Source organism: Typopeltis vanoorti, chromosome 18 (genome assembly GCF_054136105.1).
Source record: "Typopeltis vanoorti isolate ZY-2024b chromosome 18, IOZ_Tvanoo_1.0, whole genome shotgun sequence".
Taxonomy (NCBI): Eukaryota; Metazoa; Arthropoda; class Arachnida; order Uropygi; family Thelyphonidae; genus Typopeltis; species Typopeltis vanoorti.
The window spans coordinates 26,895,876-26,917,229 of record NC_143566.1 but is presented as its reverse complement, the minus strand read 5'-3'; the positions used below and the strand labels follow the sequence as shown (position 1 = coordinate 26,917,229).

Sequence of the window (21,354 nt, the reverse complement as noted above, 5' to 3'; positions counted from 1 at the left end):
GGGTGCAGAGAGCTGATTGATGGGAAGAGATAATCAGGAAAAGCAGTTGGAGAATGGGAGAATAAATCGATTTAGGGCTATTGGCTGTGTTTTGGAAGTGTTGACGAGGGGTGCATAGGCGACCAGAGTGGAAGTAATAGAGTTTGCCGGGGGCGGGACTACAATAGAGGAACAACACGTAGTCGTAAATTTAATTGCCTTGCTGCTCGCATACTATTTCATTTATCGCTATTTATGGAGATTTAAGGCTGCTTCATTTAATTTTATTTGATATCATATGAAATATTATACATATAACGTTGAGTGGATCACACACATACGTACGTGTGATCGCAGGTGAATATACATAACTGTGTACTTACCTCGCATTCTGAAACTACTACAAGTGAGCCATTGGCAAGGTGCTCCTTGGGGCACTCTGACCATGGAAGAGGACTCTGGAGGCTCTGAGAGAAGTAGTAGAGACACCAGGCGATAATGGTATTGTAATAAAGTGCTACATTAAAAGATACCACACCACTGGTGATACCGATACCGCCAGTGTATGGTGATACCAAATTCCAAGCTCCTATAGCACCTTTTCGTAGCCTTTGTCCTACAGCGAGCTCCATGTAGAACACAGGAATTCCCTCAACAGCTAACATGATGAAATAAGGGATTAGAAATGCTCCTGGAAATATAAATGAAGACAATTATTAAAATTATTGAATGTGTAATTGTGCTTGAATAAATACTGAATAAATATTCTGACGGATTAAATTTTTTATGAGAGTCTTATTCAGGTATGATTTTGTCGAATAATTATTACATTACTGATTTCCATCATAGAAGAATATTGTTGTGCACTGTCGAGGTTTACATATTTGGAAAATATCATTTACTTACCACCTCCATTTTTTTGGGCCAGATATGGAAATCTCCATACATTTCCAAGTCCTACAGCATATCCTATTGTTGCTAAGATGAACTGAAGCTTGCTATCCCATGATTCTCTCTGATCCCCTGTTTGTGGCCGGAATTCTCCCTTGTCCTCAGCAGATGCCATATCAAGTGTTACACGACTCTGAGACCCTGGGCTCGCGTCGCCCTCGAAAGCGATATTAGTGCTGCCATAACCATAGTTCAAATTTCCATTTTCGACGATGAGCGGACCTTCCATTTCCCGCAACTCCATTTTGTCGCTGTCAGGAAGGCTGTCTCCTTTTGACACTTGCTTTCTCATTATATTCTGCATCGTTGAGGTCTAAGTAGCCAACTCTGCCTAATCAAGACACCTATAACATCATTTAAAAATAATATTTGAAATACCAAAATATAAAATAAAATAAATGCCAGCAGTTCTTAAATTTTATGTTATTGATTAATTAATTTAACAGGATTTATAAACAGTTTATAACCAGTTTATATTAGTACATATATATACATTACTTTACATTAGCACATATATTAGTACATATATAAAAGAATACATTAGTACATATATAGAAAATATATACAATTAGATCATACAGTTTATAAACTGTATGATCTAATTGTATATATTTTTGTCGTCTGTAATGACGTACTTATAATGAAGAATTCGTCTGATGATGTATACACCAGAGAATCGTTTACCCCCCCCCCCCTTTCTGTTAATTTGCGTGAGATTCCCCGGATGCATAGAGAAATTAAACAGAAATAAAGTAAAATAAAATTAAAATAAAATTTCATTTCGTTAAATTTAAATAAAAGATATAACTGTCAGACTCGGGCTGATTTAATATTTAAATAAGAAGGTTGGGATTCTAACCCAGATCGAGTAATGTTACGATCCATAATTTGAAAGCCCTTGAGCGAGAATCCTACAGATTATAAACTCAAACTTAATTGAGACCACAATTAAGTTTGATTACAACAAATGCTATTGCAAAGTCTACATAACATAAAATCAATTCTGAACATTTGTACTAATGACTAATGGATAAATTCAATGTCTCTTCATCATTTAAGTGATAAACTCATAATAAAAGAAAGTCACACTTTCAATGGCTTAAAATGTACAGACAGTGTAAACGCACCGATAAACATTCTGAGAGTCGTCGGGATTTTCAATAAACGTTCTTATAAGCACCTTAAACAACTTTCGTCTATTCATTCAATTATGGATATAATATAAATTTCTAGAGATTCTATATAAATTAGATTAGATTAGAAGTTGGAAATGATCATCGTTTATTTTGAGCAGGATAGAAATGAATATCACAATATCACGCCGACAAAAGAAATTATGTAAAAAAAAGTCGTAAAAATAATTAAAGTTAAGCAGTTTCCAGAGGTGAACTACAGACTCAAAATACAAATATTACTCAGTAAAAAATTAAAGAGGTTAAAAACAAGAACTAATTCTGGAGATCAAATGGCCAGCTCTGAAGAAAACATTGATTCATCCAGGGAGGGATATGGTGAAATTATTTGCTAGCTAGGAATGACGAATGCTAAGCCATGTGTACTCGGCTAGTCAGTTATTCACATGTGACGTTATTTTGACACCGTAGTCCCTTCCGTACCTCAGTGGGTTTTAGGAGTGAAACACTTTCTGCTAGAGAAAAGGAAAGGGTCGCAGATGTCCTTTCCACAAAGAATTAGTAGGAAGTCACAAACATTTACGTCCTGGCTGGATTCGAAACCACAATATCTTGGCGGGAGAGCGGATACGCTAACCACTCGTCCAACCAGGGCCGGTTGTCGTGTGTAAATAGCTAAACCAAAACGATAGTAAGAATGTAGAAAATAAATATCAAGACAGTGGCAAAATGTGATGGAGGTTATTGGAAAAGCTTAGAAATCGAGGAAAGAATATAAGAGGAATCAGTGATAATAAACGTAACATAAAAAGTGAAAATATCTGGATCCACATAATCACTTTCTATGTCACAGGGGTAATTTTTCTGAAAAGTCATTAAATGAAATAAGTAGTGACAGAACAGCGGTAGAAAATATTCAGGAGGAATGTAGTCAGGAGTAGTACCAATACTTGAAGTAGAAAAAGCTATCAGACAATTGAAATGTGGAAAGAGAGCTGGATTGAATGATTTGCAACCAGAAATGCTTACGTATGGAGGTATAAAAGTTTTACAGTGACTAGCTACACTGGATAATTCAAATGGCCTAGTCACAGGGTCGTATTTCAGATGATCGGAGTAGAACTCTCATAGTAGAAATTGTTAATTCTTGACCACAAAGATTAATGAGAATAAGCTATTATTTATATATTGGTTAAGTGTAGGTGAATAACTATTTTAATTACCAACTACTTTCGCCGGCTTATGCTGTCGGCTTCCTCAGGATACAATCAGGAAAGCAAAGAAAACGAAAATTACAAGCTAAACGTTAACTGGCAATTCTATTTCAATAACAAAATAGTGCGCGTGAAACAATACGTGCTGGATAGCTGAATAGCATCGGAGTGACCATACGGCATCTGTAGATGCCCAGTGAACACAGACAGACAAACAATACGCGTTTCGCGGATATATGATTTACTTCACATGGTGTATTCCAGTAATTGGATCATATTTTTTTATAATAAACTATATAAAACACAATGAATTGATAAAGGACCCGACAAGTTTCGTAAGTCGTTTGACTTACATCTTCCGGGAAAAGAGGTAACTTAAATTTAAAACACAAAGAAAAGAGAAATTATTAGTAATAGTTCATACTAAACAGTTGTGGCCGTCTGACTATTCATAAAATTAAAAATCAGAGTGCAGATTCAAAGTAATGATGAGTTACTTGTTGAGATGCATTTTGTAGTTTGCACTGAAGTTCATTTCTTGTGTGTTTATTGTTCTAATTAAAGTCAATTAATATGTCTGATAGGATTAAACCTTGGTTCCTGTTGAGGTTATTTGTGGAACATGCAACTGTAGCAGCTTTTGTGAAGATTCTGGATGGTAGGTTTCTTCTTCTATATATGGCATAAGACTTTTATTCCATTCAATAATGTGGTTGGTTGTAGAGAAGTGGGAAGAAAGGCCAGAAATATCTTGTCTGTTGTTTCTAACATAGCTGATGTGTTCCTTTTGTCTCACTTCAACAACACATTCATAATTCTACAACAACACATCCATAATTCAGATACTTATATCAAAAACTCTAAACATTTTATAGAAAATTAAAAAACATCGCTATCTCTGAAAACGATATACTTGCCAGCCTTGATGTCACCTCCCTGTTTACCAACATTCCAGTGGTTGAAGATATCAACATCTTAGACAATTTATTCTCACAAGACGTCTCTTCATTGTTTAGCCACTGTTTATCTTCTAACTATTTCGTATGAAAAAAAAAAAAACAATTTACAAACCATTAACTGGATTGGCCATGGGCAGCCCCCTCCCACCCTCTTGTGCTGACTTATTTATGGAAGATCTTGAAAGTAAAATCTTATCTCAAATTAATCCAAAACTTAAAGCATGGTTCAGATTTGTTGATGACATCTTTATCATTTGGAACCACAAAAAGGAAGAGCTATTAGATTACCTAAACAAAATCAATATGTTCCACCATACTATTGAATTCACACTAGATTTTGAAAAGGACAAACAATTACCATTCCTAGAAATCATAATTAAGTAAAAAAAAAATAACAGTGTCAACTTATCAGTTTATAGAAAACCAACAAATACTGGATGTTATCTTTATGGATGTTAACTTTACTGGATGTTAACTTTAGCTCATCACACCACATCTCTCAAAAACTTAGCATTATTCACATGCTAAAGAAAAGAGCCATACAATTCACCACAGACCATAATGATTTACAAGAAAAATTAAACAAAATATCGATATTCATTTAGGAGTAGATAACGATCTACTCCTAAATGGCTACCCTTGAAGACTTGTTAACAAGATTCTCTTCTCTGATATACCACAAAGACAACGTGATGACACCCGATATATATCTACTATAACTATTCCATACGTTGGTACCATCTTCAAAAAAATAGCTCGCCTCCTAAAACCACACAATATTAGAGTGACCTTCAAGCCAGTTGAAACTATCCAGAAATTTCTAAGATCACCAAAAGATTTCAATCCTTTCTACAAACATGCAGGAGTTTATAACATCCTTTGTTCCTCTGGTCTAAGTTACATTGGTCAGACGTCTAGAAGCTTCGAAGTGAGACAAAATGAACACATCAGCTATGTTAGCAACAACAACAGACAATATATATTTCTGGCCTTTCTTCCCACTTCTCTACAACCAACCACATTATTGAATGGAATAAAAGTCTTATGCCATATATAGAAGAAAAACTACCATTCCAGAATCTTCAAAGAAGCTGCTACAGTTGCCCGTTCCACAAATAACCTCAACAGGAACCAAGGTTTAATCCTATCAGACATATTAATTGACTTTAATTAGAACAATAAACACACAAGAAATGAACTTCAATGCAAACTACAAAATGCATCTCAACAAGTAACTCATCATTACTTTGAATCTGCACTCTGATTTTTAATTTTATGAATACGGCCACAACTGTTTAGTATGAACTATTACTAATGATTTCTATTTTCTTTGTGTTTTAACTTTAAGTTACCTCTTTCCCTGGAAGATGTAAGTGAAACGACTTACGAAACTTGTCGGGTCTTTTATCAATTCATTGTGTTTATATAGCTTATTATAAAAAAATATGATCCAATTACTGGAATACACCATGCGAAGTAAATCATACATCCGCGACAAGCGTATTGTTTCACGCGCACTATTTTGTTATTGAAATAGAATTGCCAGTTAACGTTTAGCTTGTAATTTTCGTTTTCTTTGCTTTCCTGATTGTACCCTGAGGAAGCCGACAGCATAAGCAGGCGAAAGTAGTTGGTAATTAAAATAGTTATTCACCTACACTTGACCAATACATAAATAATAGTTTATTCTCATAGAACTCTCATAGTTTCCATCTATAAAAGAAATAAAAGTGAATGTGAGAATTACAGAGGAATTTCTTTACTAAGCAGTCTAGATAAGATTTCTGCAAGCATACTTGAGAAGGGACTAAGAAAAATTGTGGACGGGAAACTTTGAGAAGAATAAGCTGAGGTCAAGCCAAATAAAGGTCGTCATGATAAGATTTTCATTTTAAGACAAATTTTAAGAATTTATGGGACTGTACCAAGGTTCTGTATTGAAGTTTTTTAAATCTAGAAAAGGTATATGATAAGGGGCCGAGAGAAAAGCTTAGAGTTTTCAAAATTAAAATTATGTTGATCCAAGTAACATTATGTAGAGCAATGTACTCGTATAAGTTATACTGTATTTAAGTTGTATGTGAGCAGTTAGATTTGAAAGCGGTACAAAAAGGTAGTTTGATTTAAAATCAGATGTAAGACAAGGAATCTCCGTTCATCACTTATATAGATCAAATTATGAAGGACAGTGTTAGCATTAAACCTAATATAGAAATTGGATATATTCAGCTTAGCTCTTGCTAATGCAGATGATTTGAACTCCTAAATAAATTTAATACAAATCAAGATTCCTTAACTAAATTGAATAATTGTAAAACGTTTGGCATACAAATCAGCATTAACAACAACAGCTATGAAAATAGGCAAGGACATGGAGAATTTCTGTTATTTAAGAACAATTTTTAGTTAACATAGCAAGATACAGAAATGTACAATAGAATAAGCAAAACTGGCAAATTTTGCTGCTACCCTTTTCTTTTGTTCTGTCTTTCGAGTTACATACTTCTGTTCTTCGCGAATCCAGTGGATGAAATGGCGATATCAATTTTGTCAAGAAGCACTGTTAGTCCTTATTAAGATTATCAGGAATCATTTCATATTATGAACTAAATGATCCGCCTCTATGGCAAACAAATGATTACTCGTGTCGCGCCAAATACAATAGATTATCACGAAATCGGCACATCAAACCACGCATGCATGCATTTTTATATGCTTTTTTGTGAACTACTTTATATCATATTTTATTGTATTTAATTGATTTTTTTCATGTTTATCTGATTTTCACTACACTTATTTGCTTTTCTCAAAATCGGTTTGTAATCAATTGCAAATGTATGTGTCTGAAATTAATAATATAAACATGGAATTAAATAGCTAAACTTGTATATCTGAGAATAATTATGCTCCCTTTAAGTTGTTAACCTGATATCTAGTATTTTTTTCATTAGCGTATTCGTCGGTTACGCTGTTTATAATCAGATGCCAGATATACAGTTTTACATCGCACACTGGTTGATGTAGCAATATTTAAACAGTAAAACATTAAAAATACCGTTTTATATATGGAAAGCAAGTACTAAAGAAGGTGGAATGGCTAGATCGCGAATATATAATTTTTATGTGCTACACATCCTTGCGGTAACCCGTGAGACGTAGGTGGGCTAAAGTTTCGTAATCTGATCCAGACATGGGACTTTTTCAAGCTATTTCAGCCCACCTAAACAGGATAGTGGGCTCACACCAGAAGAATAAAATCCAAATCCTTTATACCTAAAGACTTACCACAGCGAGACTCAAACACACAGGCTGTTGTTTGGAGAATATCGACGATATCCAACCAAGGCTGCAGATCAGAATAAAATCCTAATCTGCATAAGATAAAAATATAAAATTAAAGTTAAAACTAAAGCCAAAGTCTAAAATCTAAATTTTGAATTTAAAAGCAAAAATAAAATCTTAAATCCCGAAAAGCAGCAATTTATAATTCACGTTTTGACGCTACGGAATTTTGTACTTCATGGAGACATCTTTCTTTCTTTCCCTTTCTTTATAAATACAGAAGAAGAAAGGAAATAATAATAATAATATGTGCAGGGGCATGGCTGTTCCAAAGAACAGTGGGAAAAAAAGCAGCACATGAGAAGTTTAATGTTTGAAGCTAAACCGTGTAAGAATGCTGCTGCTCTTGTTTTTACACGATTAGAAGAAAGAAGAGGGATCATAGTAACTAGTTTGGTGGCTTATGAAAGTAGCTATAGAAAAAGGCATAAATGCAGAAAGAGATCACCTATGGGAAAGTGAGGAGGAAGTCTATAAGGGAGTGGGGGGGATTATCTATTAGGTGGATTGCCATCTTCTCTATACAGTCATGAATTATTAGGGAGGATTTAGGTGCGCTATACCAAATGTGAGAACAGTATTCTAAGGTCAGTTGGATTTGGAATTTATAAAGTGTTAGAAGTTGAACACGAGCCTGAAGAAGCTATCGATGTGATACGTTTATGCCAAAATAAGCTAGATGCGGAAATCAGCCCAAGAAAAGAAGAACTGATATTTACTGGAAATACTTATGGGATATTATTCTTATCAGAATAAGATAAGAATGAAAATAAGAATAAGACCCCGAAAGTATTCAATTTTTTGAAATTTCACATCAACCAGTCTGCAGCCGAAAAGTGTATATTTGCCATCCGCTTATAAATAGCATGGCCAATAAATTTAGCGTATTGCATATTTTTTTTTTTTTAAAAAGTAACCAGACACAGCTATACAACTTCAAGGATAAAATACTATATTTCTTCAACATATCATTTATTTCTTAAACATTATTTCGTGAACATATTATGCATTGTAATTTTAAACAGAATCTGCTGAGGTGTTGGTAATCTGAGTGAGCTGCCCATATAAGTTTCACTATTTAAATGATTTGCGTACTGTACATAACTTGAAAAGAGTCATAAATAGAGGGAAATTAGATCCTTCACTAAATGTTAAATTTTATGCAAGTCACTTGAAATCAATAGCAAGATAGCAAAGCCTTTATAGAGACCAAGTTAACCAGTTTTTTTGAATTTCTTACTCAAAACATTTCTGTGTTATTTCAGAAATTCTAAAAACGTCAGTCTTTCACATATCGATGTGATGGTGTATATTGTCCGAATAAGAACATTCGAAATGTAGTAGCTCATCAGTTAGTCAGCATTTGTTATTTTTTTATGCATTTTCACTTCCGATTAGATATTTATCATTTCGATGTTTGCACATACAAACATCAAAATGATAATTCTTTTAATTCTTGTATGTGCAAACATTTCGATGTTTGCACATACAACAATGATCATTAAGAGCAGCAATTTTTTTCTGTATTAAAAAGAAGGATATCGTATTCTGTGTTTGATTTTCGGTATTTTCGGATAATACTAATAAAAAAATAAATAAAAACATTGCATTGAGATGAATTCTTCGGTAAAGAAATCGATCGTCGAAATGTTTATTTACTTATCTGTATTTTTTTTAACTTTTGCAGACGCTCATCTAGCATGTAGAATAGCGATTAATGACAGTTTTCTCACATCCCGTGAATCTTTCTTACTGTGATATATCACGCATAGTATTTTCAGAGTACGACGTGCTGTAGTTATGTTAGGATCATGGAATTCCTTTTAATGGACCAAGAAAATCTAGATGATAACCAGAAAAAATAAAACAAAAATATTTCAGATTTCTCTCTCTCAAACGCATCGTTCTTTCTGAAAAAAAAAGTTCTATCTGTACTTATTCTCTCCTTAAGATCTAAATGCTGGCAGCATCAACTTTTTTTTACATTTTTTTTCTGGTTTTCGAAAGGATACAAAGTAAAAATTCTATTCTGCTAAATTAAATAAGTTAATGAAAATGGGAGTTGGGATATCACTGAAATTTGTCGCTTCATCTCGGTTTTGGTTTTAAATCGGATCATTTTTAGTGGCAAATTTAGCAGAGCGATTATCATATTATAAACGACAATAAATGAATTGTTTACAATGTATAAGCCCCAAATGCTGTGATACTGAATAATTGGACGATTTATGAATGCTATTGCGAAGAATGCACGTTTATTTATTTATTTTTGGGGATCAATTTTGACTTGTTTATATGAGTTTCGTAAAGTGTTTACTCGCCTGTTAAATTCACTTGGTTCAGTTTTTCCATATGCATATGACTACTATATTCTGCTGACGGATGGAATTTAATAAAATTTCGTATTTGAGAACTTTATCGATATTTTTAAAAGTGAGGTAATCTGAAGTTTGCTATAATTAAATAATTTTTATATATTAATAATAAAAATAGCAAAAACACTAGAAAATGATACGAAATTATAAATTTGCAAATAGCAATAAATATACTTAATACGCATATAAGCTCTAGAGCTCAAGTTCACTTATTGATAGTTATTTATTTATTTCGTATCCAAACAGAAGTGGTACAACATTATTTACAACAAATGAGAACAGCTTAAATTTGGTAGGTGAATTATACAGGGAATAATCATTAAATATGACAAAAAGGAAACTATACATAACTTATATATAATAAATATGGTCAGATGTTCCTCCAATATCTTGCACAATCAACTGCTCTTTCTCTGCAGGATATAAGGTCCTCTTTTGTGCAAGGTGATGGAAGAAATGGACAAGAAAGAAGGTATTCCATGGACTGGGTTGTCCCACACTCACAGTTATCTGGGCCAATGAGGTAGCCCCATTTGATGAGGTTTTGTTTGCAGCGTCCTGTCGTTCGAAGTCTGTTGAGGCCTTTCCAAGTATTCCAGTCCAAGTGGGACCACGTGGAAGATGTCCAGCTGTTGGAATACCAGTATTATTTTCAGGATATAGTGCAAGCCATTGTTGAAGTCTTGTCTCTGGGACGTTTTTAGGTGATTCAACAGTTGCCAGGAAGCTATGTCGAGATTTTAGTCTTTGGGGCACTGCGGTCTGGCCGAATAGTGGGTGGCGTTCGTCATTCATTTGTCTGCTTCTTTCGTTAGCTGAGGATGCAGTTCTTCGAATTGAAGGGGGGGGGGGGGTGCAATACCAGCCAAAGTATACAGGTCTTACTTATTGATAGTAATGATGTCATTATAAATGCTATTGCGAAATGCATAATAGTGCTTTATGGTATAAATAATACCAGAAGAACAAAATGAGTAATTAATTTATTGCATTACTAATAGTTCGCAGGATTTTAAACGAGCCTTTTCAGAGCACAAATTACAATTGTATATGACACTGCCATCCAATTAAACTGTTACAGAAATAACTCAAATTTTAACTGAAAGCATGTGATGTTTTATCACATGTTTTAGGTTACAATTCAGTAAAAATCCTTCCTTTCTAGTGATTGAATAAAAAACGAAGTTAATACAAAGAAGTAAAGCTAAATGTGGTATTAGAATATCTGTCTCCCGCATCGTAGGCAAATTAATATATCCATGTCTTATTAAGGTCAGGGTTAATGCTGATTCCAAAAACAGTCAATCAGAGGTAAATGGACACTTATACGCTCTCGGATGTGCTAGAGAATGAGGCTTATGCTTCAGAAAACGGGTGAAGATTGCTAGTTGGATATGCGGTTTTGAAAGTGGAATGAAAATTTTGTTTATGAATAATTTGAGCTATCTTTTCAGATCTATTCCTGATATATCTTAAATTATCTTTGTTTAAGATTATTAGAAGCTTATCATGTTTTTGTCAAAAATGATAAAAAAGTACAGTATTTTGTCTATTTTTATAATTTTAGTATGTGTTTTTTGCCATGTATCGATAGTCATCTTATATAAATCCATTTTATGATATGACTATTGATTTTCGTATTTAAATACGATCCACAGTTTATTCATTTAATAAGAGTTCAGTTTGTTTTGCTACTCGTACATCGAGTAGCAAAACTCGATGCGGGATGGTTACCTGAACATATATTTGTTTCATATGTCGCCTAAGGTAGTCTTAAACGCTCGCCTGTTTAAGCTTTATTAGGAATTTATCGCATAGAAAATCATTCTGAAAAGTGAATAGTAAAATAGTGGTTAGCGTACTACATACGAAATATCACATCATAGCCGTAAGAACGATAAGTGTCCTTCGGTTGTAAAGCTCAGTGGGTATCGACAAGGTCCTGGGTTCATATCATTGTTCGAACATCTTCGAATAATGCAAATGTGGAGAACGCAAAAAATCAGCTGCAAAATACATGCACTTTAAAAAGAAATGACCAAAAAATGCTTTCGTAGGCTTAGTTGCTAGGCCCAATTCAAAACAACAAAAACTCGGTTGTCCTGGAATGAAATCCCATCTAGGGCCCAAGGAAAGGCTTTTCGATATCCTCAGATTATCACTGCGCTTACCATATAATATGTTCAGCAGAGAAGACACGTGTCTTCTCAATCACGTCTTCAGCAGAGAAGACACGTGATTGAGAGATAACAGAAAAACAAGAGTAAAATGGGCATAATGCAATAATAGAAAATGAAATATTAAGTTAGTTATTTACTTCTCCAGAGTTAGTTCATAAATGTTTAAGAAGTGAAAAATATTTCTTAAACATTGATTTGTTCTGTATGTTTTATATGCGTTAACAGTGTTATCAATGTGAGCAGTTTTCTGTATTATTATGGTTATTATTTTCAAAATTGTTTAAAACGATGTGCTAAATGTTATGGAAAACGAAATATTAAGAATATCATACTAAACTTAGTTATTTACTTCCCCGCCGTTAGTTAACCTAAAATATATGGCTTTAATCTCATTAAAGTTGAAATCGATGTAATGTGCTTTTATCACTACGTGATTCAAATTCATTATGTAGAATGAACATTCAGTGAGCCGTGATGTACAGATAAAATAGAAGTTAAGATCTCTTCTCAGAAAAAGGTAAGGGAGGTATTACTGTAATAATTGTCTGAGATTTGTTCGTTACTCCCTGTGTTTAATCAGAATAGAATAAGACATGATCATCGTGACAAGATCTGTTTTATTATTTTTTATTAATAAATTTTTACACCTCCTGAATGCTACAACATTTATGTTGTTCAGTTTTTGACTTAGGAAAATATTTATAAATGTTTAAGAAGTCGAAGATATTTCTTAAATGCTATTTTGTTATCTATATTTTATATGCGTTAACAGTGTTATCAGTGTGAGTAGGTTTTTTTTGTGTGTTAATTGCAGTTATTATTTTCAAAAGTGCTTAAAACTAAGTGCTAAATGTTATGGCTATTAATGCCTTTTCCTTGAATACTTCGTTTCAGTACCTCTAATGCTAGATTCAGTATTATTCCGATCCTGGATGCATAATTTTATATGACATTCAGAAGGGAATGATATCACTCGTTAAGTAGGGTTAATAGTTCAGTGCAGCCAATTCAGTGCACATTGGGCTGAGAAGGTAGAACACATTGCACTGTATTGTTTGAAGCACAAGAGGAGTGAGCGAAGTAATTCCGGAGGTGTGAGTGGTTGCAGTTCAGTTCACACATGACAAATGATGGACACGATAATACATAACATGACTATTAGAATGATTTAAAGTATATCAACAAGTTACGATAAATGGTTCTATCATTGTTTAAAGCGTGCACTGTTCATTGGTAATATCTTTCATCCAAAAAAAGTTAGAGGATATGTTTGGATCTTCGTTTTGAACACAGAGATGCTTACATAATGCCAGCATGAAGATGTCCTTTTCTTACCTTGTTCGTCTGATTTAGACTTAAATAACGCAGTCAAGGTATCAAACTGTATTATATGCATAGCTCTCCTATACCTTGCTGTATACCCCATACATTATTCTTTCATTGTGATTTTCTATATAATTTCTTGAGATGTTTAAACATATCATTAGGTTTTTTTCTTGCTTCACCACTTGCCTACACCCATGGCACTGATATATATATGTACTATATGTTTTTCAAACTCTCGAATGCGTGGGAATGATATATAATAAATTCGTTCTTTAAAAAAAAGTGAAACAGCTATTTGTCTTACAGTATTGCTTTAATTGTTGAGAATGTAATTTCACTTCTGAAATTCCAGCAGCAGCGATAACAGCAATACCAATAATAATAATAATAATAATAATAATAATAATAATGCTAGTCGCGTATACTCTAGCCTTTCTCTCTTTCTCGATACTTGACTATCTTTTTAATGGAATGTTTTATGAAATCATGAGTCACGGAAGTGATTTTTAAGTTCTGTAGAGAGTCACTGATTACTCTTCTTGCAAGAATCAACATCCATTCGAGGTTCAAAATCTGAAGTTTACCACAGATCAGAATTCGGCCTGTGGTCAAATGATTTATCGCTTCACGTTTGGAAAAATAGCGAAAAACACTCCATTACGTCATTATTCTCATATTTCTTCTTCTTCTCCTCCTCCAACTCCTCCTCTCTTACTTCTTTTATACACAGATCGCTTTGTTCAACTAATTTCCTCCAAATTTTGGGCGTTGTTTCATATGTTCTTTATATGCCTGGACACCAATTTCCAGAAGTAAAGCATTTCAACTAAAAATTGTGAATTTTTGGTATAAATCGATTTTTTAATTTTTCCTACTTAATTTTTTCATTCTTTTCCCTAGGAAAAGGAAGAAATTCTGAGAGGAATTACAATATATTAAACAGGCAAGTATTTGTTCACTATCAGCAATCCAATCTCCAATCTCCATACAGAGAATCTACTCCTTACTACCTTATTCATAATACAGTATCCTTACACCGTTTCTAGGAAGGAGACGATTTCTTTCCTGGAAACGGAAGGAAATACTCAACAGGTCATTGTTACTAACTTTAGTCTTAATTACAGATCTCCTTTCCTCCTAATCTTTTTTATGTTAATTTCACATACGAAAGACGACTGTAAATCAGTATTACGTATTAATATGAGGAGGGTTAAGTGCTAGATAATCAAGAATTATTCCCTAGACATGCTTTTTAAAACTACTTCAGGCTCTCAATAAGCAGATTCGGTGTGAGACGGCTCCCAAGGACAGCAGTTGTCATGAAATTCATCTACCTAAACATTCACAAATATCCATTCACAGGTGGGATTAGAAACCACCATCGGTTGGAGAACCGATACACTATCCAGTCTGTCAATCCTGCTGGCTAGTTTAGTGATCTTTATCATAAGTGGTCTACAATGAAATATTCACAATGAAATAATTATGTATGGGGTATACAGCAAGGTATAGGAGAGCTATGCATATAATACGGTTTCATACCTTGACTGTGTTATTTAAGTCTAAATCAGACGAACAAGGTAAGAAAAGGACATCTTCATGCTGGCATTATGTAAGCATCTCTGTGTTCAAAACGAAGATCCAAACATATCCTCTAACTTTTTTTGGATGAAAGATATTACCAATGAACAGTGCACGCTTTAAACAATGATAGAACCATTTATCGTAACTTGTTGATATACTTTAAATCATTCTAATAGTCATGTTATGTATTATCGTGTCCCTCATTTGTCATGTGTGAACTGAACTGCAACCACTCACACCTCCGGAATTACTTCGCTCACTCCTCTTGTACTTCAAACAATACAGTGCAATGTGTTCTACCTTCTCAGCCCAATGTGCACTGAATTGGCTGCACTGAACTATTAACCCTACTTAACGAGTGATATCATTCCCTTCTGAATGTCATATAAAATTATGCATCCAGGATCGGAATAATACTGAATCTAGCATTAGAGGCGCTGAAACGAAGTATTCAAGGAAAAGGCATTAATAGCCATAACATTTAGCACTTAGTTTTAAGCACTTTTGAAAATAATAACCGCAATTAACACACAAAAAAAAAACCCTACTCACACTGACAACACTGTTAACGCATATAAAATATAGATAACAAAATAGCATTTAAGAAATATCTTCGACTTCTTAAACATTTATAAATGTTTTCCTAAGTCAAAAACTGAACAACATAAATGTTGTAGCATTTAGGAGGTGTAAAAATTTATTAATAAAAAATAATAAAACAGATCTTGTTGCGATGATCATGTCTTATCCTATTCTGATTAAACACAGGGAGTAACGAACAAATCGCAGACAATTATTACAGCAATACTTTACAAAATTTACAAGAAATTCTCTTCTGAACTATAGAAAATTCAGAAGAGAATTTCTTGTAAGTGTGAGTGGGCATGTGAGGGAACACTCATCTAATAATGGGATTTCCGTTGTCTAACACGTGTACAGTGTTTCTAGCGTGTCTTCTAGTCAAGTCAATGTTGCCTTTCAGCAAACAGAGCGCTGGCGACGTTGGTGAATACTGTCACCATAACAACTTTCCTTTCCTTGTTGGAGAAATTCCAGTTAGAAACCTATGTGGTAGACGATTTTCATCGCCCGGTGATCCTGCTTATTGGAAGCCTGAAGTGGTTGTTGTCATGTTTTGTCTCCAGAGGAGGGTCTCTGGTTTCTGCTACATGCAGTGCGGGTGACATCCTTCTAAACTCTCAAAGCACGTGTTTTGAACTTTCCCCTTCGGCAGTAAAGCATTTTCACAGCTAGACCGCTAGTGGTATACACAGGACCGAACCTGGTGTACCAGAAGGTTTTTGCAACCCGCTAGCGGATGTCTTCTTCGAGGCCACACCTCGAAGAAGTGTAAGAGTGTGGTGAAGAGGGTTATGAGGAGTAGTATTTACATGGAGAACTGTGGATGAATGGAACGCATTACCGGAATATGTTGTTAATTCAGGCTGTTAATACGGAATCTTAAGGATTTTAAGATCCAGTATGATAAATATGTTGTCAATTGAATGAATAGCCCACGATGAATCTGCCGACTCCATGGAGGGCGTGATGATAATAATAATAATAATAAGATATTTTTTTATTAAAGTTCACAATTGACATACTTATGTAAATAGTACTTATGTATTATTTACGAGAATTTAAAATAAGTTTTGCGGTGTTCCACGGGCAGATATTTGAAAGAAATTGAGGCAAAGTAGTGATCGTCGATTTTGGTGTTAATTACTAATGCGGTATATGTATTGATATATGCATAGGTATATGCCTGTATGTTGATATGATCAATGCATGTCTGTGTTAATGAATTGTTGAGTATTTCTCCTCTTGTTGGGGAGTTTATGGAAGGGTTTATGTTGTATGTTTATATTGTATTTATAATATCAAGTTAAGTATTAGTGGTCGAAGAAGCATGATAAAGAGTATTTATATTAATATATCCTATTATAAAAATAAAAGAAAATGATAACAATAATTTACTGTGCAAGGTCTTCGCTGAAGGGAATCTGAATATAACTGTATGCAGGCTAACTATCGTCCGCACGTAGCCTAGTGCCTGTGCGCTTCGCAACCATATGCCTGGGGAAGGAGTGTCCTAGGTTCGATTCCCGTCGGAGACGTGAGGAGCTCAAGGATCTTCCTCAGCCATAGCCAAGTTAGCCGGTCTTGGGCGCGAGTAGTAGGGTTTCCCCCAGTTTAGCTGGAGATTTTCATCCCGCAAGCAGGCAAACACACACACACACACGAACGACAGTCATGAATACCTCCATTAGGGATGCAGCAGAGGAGTGGTGTGCCGGCTGCATTATTTCGCTGTGACTCCTCATTAGGAGGAGACCCCACTCGTCTGTAACAGATGGAAGGGAGAGATAGATAGGCTCACTCTCGAGGCCACACATTGGGCAGGAGACAGTGCCCTCTGTATGGAAGCGATGTCTACAAGTCTTTCATTACTGACTTCGTAATTCATCTCTTTAACTAATTCCTTTCCAACACTTGACAATGCATGTCATCAAAAATAACTTTCATTAACATTGTGGATCTCAAGAAGACAGTACCAATGATTACAAAAAAAATGCAAACAAAAAATCTCTCCAAGACAACAAAATCCAATCAGAACATAATTATGACAAAAATACACTTATCAAAGAATAAAATGTTGCTTCTGCATCCACTTCGCCAACATTATTGGCTTCAACAAAGACATAAACAATGTGTACTACTACCATTCACTGATATCTCAACCTGACCTATTATTTGTATCATAACCTCAATCAGAGGCCACAACAATAATCTGTACACTTTAACTTCTTAAACACTTCTTGATTCTTTTAGCCACGAGGGTGTGACTTGTTCTTTCGTCAGGTCTGACATTCCAGGTTATAGAATACCAAACCTTGAATACATTCATTTCAGTCAGCTCTGATTTTTCTTCTCTCATTCATTTGTTGTCTCTATAGATTCTATAACCGCGTTGACCTTCGCCCCTTCCCCATCATTTATCTTAAAAAGGAGATGTTTCTACAATATACATACCCAAATAATGAGTGAGCGAAGTAATTCCGGAGGTGTGAGTGGTTGCAGTTCAGTCCACACATGACAAATGAGGGACACGATAATACATAACATGACTATTAGAATGATTTAAAGTATATCAACAAGTTACGATAAATGGTTCTATCATTGTTTAAAGCGTGCACTGTTCATTGGTAATATCTTTCATCCAAAAAAAGTTAGAGGATATGTTTGGATCTTCGTTTTGAACACAGAGATGCTTACATAATGCCAGCATGAAGATGTCCTTTTCTTACCTTGTTCGTCTGATTTAGACTTAAATAACACAGTCAAGGTATGAAACCGTATTATATGCATAGCTCTCCTATACCTTGCTGTATACCCCATACATAATTATTTCATTGTGAATATTTCATTGTAGACCACTTATGATAAAGATCACTAAACTAGCCAGCAGGATTGACAGACTGGATAGTGTATCGGTTCTCCAACCGATGGTGGTTTCTAATCCCACCTGTGAATGGATATTTGTGAATGTTTAGGTAGATGAATTTCATGACAACTGCTGTCCTTGGGAGCCGTCTCACACCGAATCTGCTTATTGAGAGCCTGAAGTAGTTTTAAAAAGCATGTCTAGGGAATAATTCTTGATTATCTAGCACTTAACCCTCCTCATATTAATACGTAATACTGATTTACAGTCGTCTTTCGTATGTGAAATTAACATAAAAAAGATTAGGAGGAAAGGAGATCTGTAATTAAGACTAAAGTTAGTAACAATGACCTGTTGAGTATTTCCTTCCGTTTCCAGGAAAGAAATCGTCTCCTTCCTAGAAACGGTGTAAGGATACTGTATTATGAATACGGTAGTAAGGAGTAGATTCTCTGTATGGAGATTGGAGATTGGATTGCTGACAGTGAACAAATACTTACCTGTTTAATATATTGTATTTCCTCTCAGAATTTCTTCCTTTTCCTAGAGAAAAGAATGAAAAAAATAAGTAGGAAAAATTAAAAAATCGATTTATACCAAAAATTCACCAATTTTTAGTTGAAATGGCTTTACTTCTGGAAATTGGTGTCCAGGCATATAAAGAACATATGAAAACAACGCCCAAAATTTGGAGGAAATTAGTTGGACAAAGCGATCTGTGTATAAAAGAAGTAAGAGAGGAGGAGTTGGAGGAGGAGAAGAAGAAATATGAGAATAATGACGTAATGGAGTGTTTTTCGCTATTTTTCCAAACGTGAAGCGATAAATCATTTGACCACAGGCCGAATTCTGATCTGTGGTAAACTTCAGATTTTGAACCTCGAATGGATGTTGATTCTTGCAAGAAGAGTAATCAGTGACTCTCTACAGAACTTAAAAATCACTTCCGTGACTCATGATTTCATAAAACATTCCATTAAAAAGATAGTCAAGTGGTATCTGCCATTCTGAATGATATCCGAAATTAGTTGAAAATAATTTGAAAAATGAACGTATAGAGTTATGTATGGAATAAGCAACTTACAACTCATTTTCGTTTTAGTACAATTTGAATAAATTTCTCAGAGGAATAGGAAACAACATAAGAAATGGCTATTTTCAGATTTGGTCCAGATTTGTTGGGTGATGCAACCTGCAAAGGAAAACGATCACTTACCATTTATCACGCTCTCCATTTCACTTCGATTGGGACAAATTTCTGAAAATACCGCTAAAAATGAATATGTTTCAAAACTAGTAGAAATCGGTTTAAGCAGGCGATACGAACTTTTTTTTTTTTTGATATGCCTATGGAGAAAGAGGAGGGATAAAAGGACGAAGCATTTCTTCTTCTTCTTTTTCTCTTCTCCTTCTCTGAATTTTTTTACTATTGTTAAAATATCCTTGTTCTTTTATTAATAGAACTTAATACATATAAACAGTAAGCTCTCTCATTTTGAGTACTCGTCGAATAAAAGAGGATCGATAATATTCAGCTTAGAACCGAAGTTACATTAGGCACTTTAAACTGTAACGATTGTTGTAGAATAGACAGTGAACTTACTACATATTTTGCTCACTGTTGTGATTCTTAATCATTATTCTCGTTGCTATTGTTGTTTGGAATTACGACTAAAGCAGCGAAAGTTGTGAGGCCAAGTTATGTCTGTAAATTGTGTGTGTGCTTCTGGCCAGTTTACCTGTTCTCAAGGATAAAAAGCCAGAGTGTGCGATTGCTAGAGGAAAACCCTACCACCTCCGTATGTGACAGGCTAACTAACATTCCAAATAAATATAAGAGAATAAATATTTTTCTTATTCGAGGCGGGATTCGAACCCGAGTCTTTCCAAAGGAAAATCGTTAGTTTTTCAAAGGAAAAACTAAGTTTTCCAAAGGAAAAACTAGTTTTCCAAAGGAAAACTAAGCTAGGGAAGATTCGCTCTTGATCACTGATGCTTAGTTTCATACTCATGCATGAGGCTTTAAGTGACTATTGCCTCAGTCATCGAAATGCCATGTAAAAGGATATGTCTTTCCGAGGTATTTCTCCCTGGTCTGACTTATCTTTGTCTTTTTACTTGTATTTACCGTAGTTTAATTTAGGAACAGTCCTAGAATTCCACTCATGGAACAATGTCAAATTATCTTAAAAAACATCAGATATTAATTAATTTTGTATTTGAAAGAAGCAATTATGTATAAAATCCCCCCAAAAGAAATGGTCGTTTGCTGATTGTTAATAATTGACCATCAGGAATACTTCTTTAGTATAAAATACCTATACAGCCTCATCCAGTTAGTTAAGTGACAGTAGGCTCCGCATACTTCCTGTTCATTTTATTTCCCTACTTTTTTAACTTGATTTGTCTACTTTAAAAAATTACTAGGCCTGACTCGTTGTTGTAATGAAAATGGACTTATAGAATAACAAAAATACACAAAATTGCTAGTTTACTATATCTGGTAAAGTGATTAAGTTCGTAGGCTAAAGAATGAATGAGACGAAAAGCATTTATCAAGACATTAACATTTCATATTAGGGTATATTCTATATCTGAATGTTATTGTTCACATAAGTGTTAATTATTTTTTAAAACTGTTCATAGGTTACCTTATAAAGCAGCTCATTATAGTCAAAAAACGAATTATACAAGGTGCATGCCGATAAATGTTTCATTTTCATCGAAAGTAATATTTGCAGGATTTTTCTAATGTAAGATAATATAATAATCGTTGTAGTATTAATATAAATGCCATATATAAAGATACAGCTATTTTCTTTGCTTATAAATGCTGACTATCCTACGACATAATCGAATTTAGTCT

General features: G+C 34.3%; 1 protein-coding gene and 1 long non-coding RNA gene across 3 annotated transcripts in view; one reads left to right on the top strand and one right to left on the bottom strand.

The window, feature by feature from the left end:
• Positions 1–21,354, top strand: part of LOC150096562 (uncharacterized) — a 197,838-nt gene that overhangs the window by 17,054 nt on the left and 159,430 nt on the right. The window lies entirely within an intron of this gene.
• LOC150096563 (sodium-dependent neutral amino acid transporter B(0)AT3-like) overlaps positions 1–21,354 on the bottom strand; it is a 292,659-nt gene that overhangs the window by 123,353 nt on the left and 147,952 nt on the right. The window contains exons 3-4 of the mRNA XM_090408129.1: positions 886–1,274; positions 363–670 (exon numbers count right to left, since the gene is read on the bottom strand). Coding sequence (XP_090264255.1) covers positions 363–670; positions 886–1,234 — 657 coding nt within the window. The 5' untranslated portion in view covers positions 1,235–1,274. The remainder of the gene's footprint in view (positions 1–362; positions 671–885; positions 1,275–21,354) is intronic.